This window comes from Triticum dicoccoides, chromosome 3A (assembly GCF_002162155.2).
Source record: "Triticum dicoccoides isolate Atlit2015 ecotype Zavitan chromosome 3A, WEW_v2.0, whole genome shotgun sequence".
NCBI lineage: Eukaryota > Viridiplantae > Streptophyta > Magnoliopsida > Poales > Poaceae > Triticum > Triticum dicoccoides.
The window spans coordinates 45797497-45809117 of NC_041384.1; the positions used below are offsets into that span (position 1 = coordinate 45797497).

Here is an 11621-nt window from a genome sequence, read left to right on the forward strand (position 1 = left end):
GCATCGCTATGGGTGAGAAGGTCTCATCGTAGTCAACCCCTTGAACTTGCCGAAAACCTTTTGCGACAAGTCGAGCTTTGTAGATAGTAATATTACCGTCAGCGTCAGTCTTCTTCTTGAAGATCCATTTATTCTCAATTGCTTGCCGATCATCGGGCAAGTCAACCAAAGTCCATACTTTGTTCTCATACATGGATCCCATCTCAGATTTCATGGCTTCAAGCCATTTTGCGGAATCTGGGCTCACCATCGCTTCTTCATAGTTCGTAGGTTCATCATGATCTAGTAGCATGATTTCCAGAACAGGATTACCGTACCAATCTGGCGCGGATCTCACTCTGGTTGATCTACGAGGTTCAGTAGTATCTTGATCTGAAGTTTCATGATCATTATCATTAGCTTCCTCACTAACTGGTGTAGGTGTCACTGAAACAGTTTTCTGTGATGTATTACTTTCCAGTAATGGAGCAGGTACAGTTACCTCGTCAAGTTCTACTTTCCTCCCACTCACTTCTTTAGAGAGAAACTCCTTCTCTAGAAAGTTTCCGAATTTAGCAACAAAAGTCTTGCCTTCGGATTTGTGATAGAAGGTGTATCCAATAGTTTCCTTTGGATTTCCTATGAAGACACATTTCTCCGATTTGGGTTCGAGCTTATCAGGTTGAAGCTTTTTCACATAAGCATCGCAGCCCCAAACTTTCAGAAACGACAACTTTGGTTTCTTGCCAAACCACAGTTCATAAGGCGTCATCTCAACGGATTTTGATGGTGCCCTATTTAACGTGAATGCGGCCGTCTCTAGAGCGTATCCCCAAACGATAGCGGTAAATCAGTAAGAGACATCATAGATCGCACCATATCTAGTAAAGTACGATTACGATGTTCGGACACACCATTACGCTGTGGTGTTCCGGGTGGCGTGAGTTGTGAAACTATTCCACAATTTTTCAAATGTACACCAAACTCGTAACTCAAATATTCTCCTCCACGATCAGATCGTAGAAACTTTATTTTCTTGTTACGATGATTTTCAACTTCACTATGAAATTCCTTGAACTTTTCAAATGTTTCAGACTTATGTTTCATTAAGTAGATATACCCATATCTGCTTAAATCATCTGTGAAGGTGAGAAAATAACGATATCCGCCACGAGCCTCAATATTCATCGGACCACATACATCTGTGTGTATGATTTCCAACAAATCTGTTGCTCTCTCCATAGTACCGGAGAACGGTGTTTTGGTCATCTTGCCCATGAGGCACGGTTCGCAAGTTCCAAGTGATTCATAATCAAGTGGTTCCAAAAGTCCATCAGAATGGAGTTTCTTCATGCGCTTTACACCGATATGACCTAAACGGTAGTGCCACAAATAAGTTGCACTCTCATTATCAACTCTGCATCTTTTGGTTTCAACATTATGAATATGTGTGTTACTACTATTGAGATTCAACAAGAATAGACCACTCTTCAAGGGTGCATGACCATAAAAGATATTACTCATATAAATATAACAACCATTATTCTCTGATTTAAATGAATAACCATCTCGCATCAAACAAGATCCAGATATAATGTTCATGCTTAACACTGGCACCAAATAACAATTATTTAGGTCTAATACTAATCCCGAAGGTAGATGTAGAGGTAGCGTGCCGACTGCGATCACATCGACTTTGGAACCGTTTCCCACGCGCATCGTCACCTCGTCCTTAACCAATCTTCGCTTGATCCGTAGTCCCTGTTTCGAGTTGCAAATATTAGCAACAGAACCAGTATCAAATACCCAGGTGCTACTGCGAGCATTAGTAAGGTACACATCAATAACATGTATATCACATATACCTTTGTTCACCTTTCCATCCTTCTTATCCGCCAAATACTTGGGGCAGTTCCGCTTCCAGTGACCAGTCTGCTTGCAATAGAAGCACTCAGTTTCAGGCTTAGGTCCAGGTTTGGGTTTCTTCTCTTGAGTGGCAACTTGCTTGCCGTTCTTTTTTAAAGTTCCCCTTCTTCTTCCCTTTGCCCTTTTTCTTGAAACTAGTGGTCTTGTTGACCATCAACACTTGATGCTCCTTCTTGATTTCTACCTCCGCAGCTTTCAGCATTGTGAAGAGCTCGGGAATAGTCTTATTCATCCCTTGCATATTATAGTTCATCACGAAGCTCTTGTAGCTTGGTGGCAGTGATTGAAGAATTCTGTCAATGACACAATCATCTGGAAGATTAACTCCCAATTGAATCAAGTGATTATTATACCCAGACATTTTGAGTATATGCTCACTAACAGAACTGTTCTCCTCCATCTTGCAGCTATAGAACTTATTGGAGACTTCATATCTCTCAATCCGGGCATTTGCTTGAAATATTAACTTCAACTCCTGGAACATCTCATATGCTCCATGACGTTCAAAACGTCGTTGAAGTCCCGATTCTAAGCCGTAAAGCATGGCACACTGAATTTATCGAGTAGTCATCAGCTTTGCTCTGCCAGACATTCATAACATCCGGCGTTGCTCCTGCAGCAGGCCTGGCACCCAGCGGTGCTTCCAGGACGTAATTCTTCTGTGCAGCAATGAGGATAATCCTCAAGTTACGGACCCAGTCCGTGTAATTGCTACCATCATCTTTCAACTTTGCTTTCTCAAGGAACGCATTAAAATTCAATGGAACAACAACACGAGCCATCTATCTACAATCAAACATAAACAAGCAAGATACCAATCAGGTACTAAGTTTCATGATAAATTTAAGTTCAGTTAATCAAATTAATTAAAGAACTCCCACTTAGATAGACATCCCTCTAATCCTCTAAGTGATTACGTGATCCAAATCAACCAAACCATAACCGATCATCACGTGAGATGGAGTAGTTTTCAATGGTGAACATCGTTATGTTGATCATATCTACCATATGATTCACGCTCGACCTTTCGGTCTCCGTGTTCCGAGGCCATATCTGTATATGCTTGGCTCGTCAAGTATAACCTGAGTATTCTGCGTGCGCAACTGTTTTGCACCCGTTGTATTTGAACGTAGAACCTATCACACCCGATCATCACGTGGTGTCTCAGCACGAAGAACTTTCGCAACGGTGCATACTCAGGGAGAACACTTCTTGATAATTTAGTGAGAGATCATCTTATAATGCTACCGTCAATCAAAGCAAGATAAGATGCATAAAAGGATAAACATCACATGCAATCAATATAAGTGATATGATATGGCCATCATCATCTTGTGCTTGTGATCTCCATCCCCGAAGCACCGTCGTGATCACCATCGTCACCGGCGTGACACCTTGATCTCCATCGTAGCATCGTTGTCGTCTTGCCAAGCTTATGCTTCCATGACTATCACTATCGCTTAGTAATAAAGTAAAGCATTACATCGCGATTGCATTGCATACAATAAAGCGACAACCATAAGGCTCCTGCCAGTTGCCGATAACTCGGTTACAAAACATGATCATCTCATACAATAAAATTCAACATCATGTCTTGACCATATCACATCACAACATGCCCTACAAAAACAAGTTAGACGTCCTCTACTTTGTTGTTGCAAGTTTTACGTGGCTGCTACGGGCTTAAGCAAGAACCAATCTCACCTACGCATCAAAACCACAATGATAGTTTGTCAAATAGGCTCTGTTTTAACCTTCGCAAGGACCAGGCGTAGCCATACTTGGTTCAACTAAAATTGGAGAGACAGTCGCCCGCAAGCCACCTATGTGCAAAGCACGTCGGGGGAACCGGTCTCACGTAAGCGTACGCGTAATATTGGTCCGGGTCGTCTCGTCCAACAATGCCACCGAACCAAAGTATGACATGCTGGTAGGCAGTATGACTTATATCGCCCACAACTCACTTGTGTTCTACTCGTGCATATAACATCAACATAAATAACCTAGGCTCTGATACCACTGTTGAGTTTCGTAGTAATTTCAAAAAATTTCCTATGCACACGCAAGATCATGTGATGCATAGCAACGAGAGGGGAGAGTGCTGTCTACGTACCCACGCAGACTGACTGCGGAAGCGATGACACAACATAGAGGAAGTAGTCGTACGTCTTCACGATCCAACCGATCAAGCACCGAAACTACGGCACCTCCGAGTTCGAGCACACGTTCAGCTCGATGACGATCCCCGGACTCCGATCCAGCAAAGTGTCGGGGAAGAGTTCCGTCAGCACGACGGCGTGGTGACGATCTTGATGTACTACAGCAGCAGGGCTTCGCCTAAACTCCGCTACAGTATTATCGAGGACTATGGTGGCTGGAGGCGCCGCACACGGCTAAGGAATATATCACGTGGATCAACTTGTGTGTTTCTGCGGTGCCTCTGCCTCAGTATATAAAGGACTAGAGGGGGGAGGCTGGCCGGCCAAGCTTGGCGCGCCAGGAGAGTGCTACTCCCTCTGGGAGTAGGATTCCCCCCCCCCCCAATCCTAGTTGGAATAGGATTCGCGGAGGGGGAAAAGAGAGAGAGGGGGCCGGCCACCTCTCCTAGTCCTAATAGGACTAGGGGAAGGGGGAGGCGCGCAGCCCATGTAGGGCTGCCTCTTCTCCTTTCCACTAAGGCCCATCATGGCCCATTTAGCTCCCGGGGCGTTCCGGTAACCTTCCCGGTACTCCGGTAAAATCCCGATTTCACCCGGAACACTTCCGATATCCAAACATAGGCTTCCAATATATCAATATTTATGTCTCGACCATTTCGAGACTCCTCGTCATGTCCGTGATCACATCCGGGACTTCGAACAACCTTCGGTACATCAAAATGCATAAACTCATAATATAACTGTCATCGTAACCTTAAGCGTGCGGACCCTACGGGTTCGAGAACAATGTAGACATGACCGAGACATGTCTCCGGTCAATAACCAATAGCGGGACCTGGATGCCCATATTGGCTCCTACATATTCTACGAAGATCTTTATCGGTCAGACCGCATAACAACATACGTTGTTCCCTTTGTCATCGGTATGTTACTTGCCCGAGATTCGATCGTCGGTATCCAATACCTAGTTCAATCTCGTTACCGGCAAGTCTCTTTACTCGTTCTGTAATACATCATCCCGCAACTAACTCATTAGTTGCAATGCTTGCAAGGCTTATGTGATGTGCATTACCGAGAGGGCCCAGAGATACCTCTCCGACAATCGGAGTGACAAAACCTAATCTCGAAATACGCCAACCCAACATGTACCTTTGGAGACACCTGTAGTACTCCTTTATAATCACCCAGTTACGTTGTGACGTTTGGTAGTACCCAAAGTGTTCCTCTGGTAAACGGGAGTTGCATAATCTCATAGTTATAGGAACATGTATAAGTCATGAAGAAAGCAATAGCAACATACTAAACGATCGGGTGCTAAGCTAATGGAATGGGTCATGTCAATCAGATCATTCTCTTAATGATGTGATCCCGTTAATCAAATAACAACTCATTGTTCATGGTTAGGAAACATAACCATCTTTGATTAACGAGCTAGTCAAGTAGAGGCATACTAGTCACACTTTGTTTGTCTATGTATTCACACATGTATTATGTTTCCGGTTAATACAATTCTAGCATGAATAATAAACATTTATCATGATTATAGGGAAATAAATAATAACTTTATTATTGCCTCTAGGGCATATTCCTTCACTATCTGCACCGGCCTTTCTCCTTCCTCTCTCTATCTTCCACTTTTACCTCTCTTTCTCTTCACTTTTTCATCTCTTTCATACTTTCTCTCTTGAAGAAGCCGCCTCTTCTGGAGGAACCCGTTGTGCTTTGCAAGCTATCACTTTAGCACCACGCTGGCATCCGAGCCTAGCTGTCTCGTGAGGCATCACCTCTGAGGCTACCCGTTGGCCTTGCCCTAAACTGAGAGAAGGAAATCATTAGATTTCCACCAACAACACAATCTGAAACCAAGCTTTACTAAACAAGTCTTTTTCTTTTCAAACTGATACAATATCAACTTTACAAAAAGAGGGAAGCGCATCACTCAGGTCTCTTAGCTCCCAAAACCTCTCGCGTCATTCTAGCGGCTGCACATATCCCCTTCCTCTTCTAATTTTGCCCCCCCCCCCCCAAATCTCTGGTTTTTCCACCGTTTTCTATCCTATTTAAAACATACATAAGGTTATGCGCTTCACTCATTCTTGGTGAAACTTTATGTACGTTTCACCTTCCTTTTCTTGTTTTAATTTTTTCCAGTCTCTGATCTTCCACCGGTTTTCTCTCCTACTTAAAAAAGGCATAAGATCCAGTGGTTTGCTTGTCCTTCATCCAACCTTATGTACGTTTTCCCTTCCTCTTCTCATTTTGTTTTTTTCATCTCTGATTTTTCCACCAATTTTTCTCCTATTTTAAAAAGACATAAGGTTCTGAAGTTCACTCGTCCGTCGTCCAACCTTATGTACGTTCTTTCCTACTCTTCCTATTTTTTCTTTTCATCTCTGATTTTCCAACCGTTTTTCTCTCCTATATCTAAAAAATATATAAGGTTCTTCTAGGCTTTGATAAAATGTTGTCCAACTTTATGTACGTTCTCCTTCCTCTTCTTGTTTTGATTTATTTTTCTTTCAGTCTCTTATTTTTCACCTGTTTTTCTCTGAAACCGGTTCAATATCCCAAATAAAATTATGTTTCTTTGGTAAGCCTGTAAGTACTTTAAAAAATTAAAAATTGCCTGAACAAACTTTACATTTTTACGAACATTGTTTTGAATGTGTGGTCGTTTTTAAAAATGTCATTAGCCTTTCTGAAAATGGAACGAACATTTTCTTGTATGTCATGAACATTATTTAAAGTTTGCACGGACAATTTTACATTTCCTGAACATTTTCTTAGATTTCATGAACAATGTTTTAAATTCGTGAATATTTTTTTTGAATTGTACAAACATTTTAAATGTTATGAACATTTTTGCAAATGTATGACCATTTTCTTAAATGCCATTTTTAATATTAAAATGCATATTGTTTTTCATGAAAATCCTTTTCCAAATGTGTGATACATTTAAAAAAAATATGGACGTTTAAAAAAATAGACGCACACTTTTTTTAAGCTGCGTGAAAATGCACAAGGGAAAAAATGTGAGAAAAAAAATACACGCTCGGCCGGCGATAGACATATCTCTCCTGCCACGGGCTAAGTCTGGCCCATCTACGGGATGCTGTGGATGAGGTATATATAAGGATCTCTTATATATACTCGTATGAATTCAGCGACTTATGTCAATGTAGTGTGGGACCCTATTTACTTTGTGACAAATTGTCGCTCAAATGGGACATGGAGTATGTGAGCTCGAGCTCACTCGAGCTCGGATGATCAGTAAATTTCAAAAAGAGTAAAAATTCTGACCATGTATGGCAAGAAACATTGATGCACTTTTACACATGCATGCAGAAATTCTCAGTGGAATCACAATCATGAAGGAGTGGGCAAAATCAATGCTCCAAAAAGTGTTTTTTGAAGCATTTTAGGGCATCGATTTTTTCACACCTCAACAAATGTGATTTCATTGCGAAATTTTGCACGCGTGTGAAAAAGACATCAATATTTCTTGCCAAAAGTATCAGGATTTTTTGTGAAATTTTTCGGAATTGTCAGTTCATCCCGAGCTCTAGTGAGCTTGTGCTCAAATTTGATCTTTGGTGGGTCAGCACAAATGCAACCCATGCTTATTTTTGCTGGTTTGGGTCTGGTTTTGCCGGTTGTAGGAAGGTTCTTGTTCAATTTTTCATTTTTGTTTCTTTTCTATTGTTTTATCTACCAGTTTTTTTTCGAACTTCTTTCCTGTCCATTTTTTCTTCAAAAATTTGATTAACATTCATGTTGTTTCTAAAAAGGAAAAAGCTTACCTTCAGCCGACCGATCTCGCGCGCACATCCGCCGGCTTCGTGTCTGTTGGATCGCCTGTTGATCAGACAGACGAGAACAGCCCCGCTTTTCGCCTCACACGCGTTCGTTTTCTGGAACATAGCTATTGTTTCAGGATAAGCATTCGTGCAACTGGCCTCTGTTGACTCGTGTCTCTAGGAGGGCGACACTTTTGGATTTGGGAGGGCGGCGGGGGTGGCGGTGTTCGGCGACCGGGGCATATCCAGCGTGGTGGCGACGAAGACGGGTTCGGCGGTGGCTGACGTTGACTCCAGCAGGTACGGATCGGAGACCCCCCTCGCATTCCCCCCGCATTTCTGGGCGACCACCGTCCTGGCACCACCAACACTAGACACAGCCACATCACAACGCCTTATGTCCACGCACACTCCAAGTTTCTGCAACAACAACGTTGTTGCGGAACGGTGACATCGAAGACTGTGTGACGTGGCCGGAGATGTTGTTGCAATTCTTGTAGCAAGGGTCTTGTTACAGAAAATTAGGCGCGGCGTGAGATGTCTTTTCAATTTTTACAACAAGGGTCTTGTTGCGGAAAATTAGAGAATAAGAGTTTTTGCAACATGGGACTTGTTGCAAAAAAATAGAGAAAAGGAGTTTTCGCAACAAAGCTTTTGTTGCAGAATTAGAGATGAGAAAGTTTCGCAACAAAGCTCTTGTTGTGGGAAATTAGAGAAGAGGAGGTTTCGCAACTGGAGTAGCTCCTACATGCCGGCGGCAGGCTGATTTTGCGATGGGTTGGCGGCGGCACCACGCGGGGGCGCAACTCAGTCGGGATCGGGTCAAGACTGTCTTATTTCTGCAACAGAGTGTTTGTTACGGGAAATAACGAGTGGGCATACGGGGCGCGGATACCGGATCGGACGGCTATCAATTCGGGTATCCAACGGTCGTCGAGACGATGGATAAAATCTAAACATCAGCCGGTAGACGCGTAGCAGCATCCTTCTAAAAAAGGTTCAAATATTAAAAAAATGTCTACATTATTTTATTAAGAAATTCAGAATTTTCTCCATGTTTTTTTAGAACTAGAATTTTCTCCATGTGGGCATGACTTTCGCATGTGGCCTGAACCGTGCCACGGGCCGGTGGGCTGGCCCGATACTTCCACAAAATCCCGGGCCCACTGTCACTCCACCACCATGGAGGCTCCCACCCCGGTGACGGCGACCTCCTCTCCTCTCCTTGGAGGCTCGGCGGCGGCGACGGCGGCCATCGCCCTCGGGCAACTCACTGGTTTTAGTCCTGATTTGACCACCCGCCATTCCTTCGTAGCTAACTCACCACCTGCATCCCTTGCCTTGCTTTGTAGGCCGCTGCCCGGCTCGCAAGGACGACCTAGCCCCCTTCTGAGTTCTGAGCTCCCCTCCTATCGCTGATGCATACGGGGAGGTTACTTCGAAATCTGCGGAGGAGGTTCAAGCGTCTTCTCCGACTCCGGCCGACCACCGGCCCCTTCTGTTGGTCCCGGTGAGCCTGCCTGCTTATCTTGTTACATGTACCAGTATGTATTAGCTTCAGAAGAGGTGTCAGCCGTGTGTGCTTTCTGCCGACGCCGTGCTGATAATAATCGTGAAACCACCACGTTCACATGGCATTGCTCCATAGGATACCCACAAGGTGCTCCATCCCCATGTGGCCATCAGTGTCACATCCCATCTCCTCCTGTCAATGCATGACTAGTTGGAAACTTGCAAGGGAAAAGTTTCCCCATTTCCCCAGATCCGTTTGAAAATTGAGGCGGGGCACCTAGAATTCTTGAATGCGTCCAAAGAAAATGACAGCGCCCGGACCGTAATGTCATATCTTTCCATCTCTTGCTAAATGGGATGCCACCTAGTTGCTCAACTCACACCACATCCTCTCAATTCGGCAGCTAGCCACGCTTGTCCAGCTCGCAGATAATCTCGAGAGAGAGAGGGAGCTATGGTGGCTGTGGATGCCTCCACAGGGGTGATGAACGCCCTCCTGTGCAAGCTCTCCAAGCTGCTGGAGGACGAGTACTCCAGGCTCAAAGGCGTGCGCCGTCAGATAACTTTCCTGAGGGACGAGCTGAGCAGCATGAACGCCGTGCTGGAGACGCTCGCCGACGCGGAGCAGCTCGACCCTCTCAAGAGGGAATGGCGGGACAAGGTGCGCGAGCTCTCCTACGACATAGAGGATTGCATCGACGACTTCGTGGACCGCGGCGAGGAGCTGCGGACAGGCCTCAAGGGGTTCTTCAGCAAGCTGAGGAAGCTCAAGGCCCGCCGCGAGATCGCCGGCGAGATAGAGCAGCTCAAGATCCGCACCATCGAGGCGAGCGAGAGGCGCAGGAGGTATGACTTTCTTGAGCCGGCCCAGAGTTCTGGCGCTTCTTCTGCGTCGACCCTCGGCTGCCGGCGCTGTACGAGGATGCGGCTAGGCTTGTGGGCATCGATGGCCCCAAGGAGCATATCCTTGGCTGGTTCTGCAAGGAGAAGGAGCATGATGACCTCAGGGTGTTGCCGATTGTGGGTTCCGGAGGCCTTGGCAAGACCACTCTTGCAAACCAAGTGTACTGTCAGTTAAAAGGCCAATTTCAGTGCACAGCTTTTGTGTCGGTGTCTCGGAATCCAAACATGCAGAAGATTTTACGGCAAATGCTCACGGAGTTTGGGATCAGCGGTGGTGCACTGGATGAGGAACGGCAACTCATCGACAGGATAAGAGACCACCTCAAAGATAAAAGGTAAACCCGGTAACCCACTCATATCATGATTTCTTATTAACATTTTTTTTGAGTTGGTCTTTTTAACATTTTGGTAATGCACATAGTAATGAATATTCGTACACTTCAAGAAATAAAGATGGTCATATGTCTTCAATTCTGTGCAAAATAAGTTTGAAGCATATTTTTAGGGTTGAATGAAAAGTTCAAAGCAATAATAGGCAACTCTCTGTTAAAACATGTAACAGGTACTTGGTTGTAATTGATGATGTATGGGACGTCGAAGCATGGAAAGCTATCAGGCTTGCTCTGTTCAACAAATAAGTGCGGTAGCAGAATCATCACCACAACGCGTAACGTTGCCATCGCATCATATTGCTCAGGCGACAGCAGTTATGTTTATCAAATGGAGTCCCTTAATTCTTCCGACTCCAGACGGCTATTTTTTAAAAGATCATTTGGTTCAGAAGAACTGTGCTACCCTCACCTGGAAGAAGTTTCTAGCCAGATATTGGCAAAATGTGGTGGACTTTCATTGGCGATTATTACCTTGTCCAGCTTGTTAGCTGACAAGCATGCAAACGATGAATGGAACAGGGTGGAGTGAATAGCAAAAAACTACCACATTACGGGCTATCGTTCCGAAAAACTACCGCTTTTTTAAATTTTTCAAAAAACTACCACAAAAGTTGCTGGCTGTTCCAAAAAACCCAAGTGGCCGAACGGTTAAGTTTTAACTGGGGTTATGACATGTGGGGCCCGCCCGTCAGGGTTTTGTCGGCCACAGTGCTCACGGCACGCGGGTGACGGCCGTTAGGGCGCACGGGCCGCCCCGACCAGGTCAAAACGGCCGCCCCCTCACTCTGTCTCCCTCGCGCTCACTCACTCTCACTCTCCCCCCTCACTCTCACTCCCCCCTCGCTCTGTTTCCCCTGGCCGAGCTCTCCATCGTCGCCGACCACCTCAGTTCCTCGTCGCCGGCCAGGATGCCTTCTTGGAATGATGGGGATGAGAGCTCCGACGACAGCATG

General features: G+C 45.0%; 1 protein-coding gene across 1 annotated transcript; it reads left to right on the forward strand.

The window, feature by feature from the left end:
- The first annotated feature begins 9728 nt into the window (after positions 1-9728).
- Positions 9729-11303, forward strand: LOC119271156 (disease resistance protein PIK6-NP-like). The gene is made up of 2 exons (XM_037553085.1): positions 9729-10611; positions 10839-11303. Exon 1 carries the CDS (start codon positions 9828-9830, stop codon positions 10449-10451), a length of 624 nt encoding a protein of 207 aa, XP_037408982.1. The 5' UTR covers positions 9729-9827; the 3' UTR covers positions 10452-10611; positions 10839-11303.
- The last annotated feature ends 318 nt before the right edge of the window (positions 11304-11621 follow it).

Coding starts and splice junctions, on each gene's coding strand:
- LOC119271156 (XM_037553085.1), top strand. CDS start 9,828: ATGGTGGCTGTGGATGCCTCCACAGGGGTGATGAACGCCCTCCTGTGC.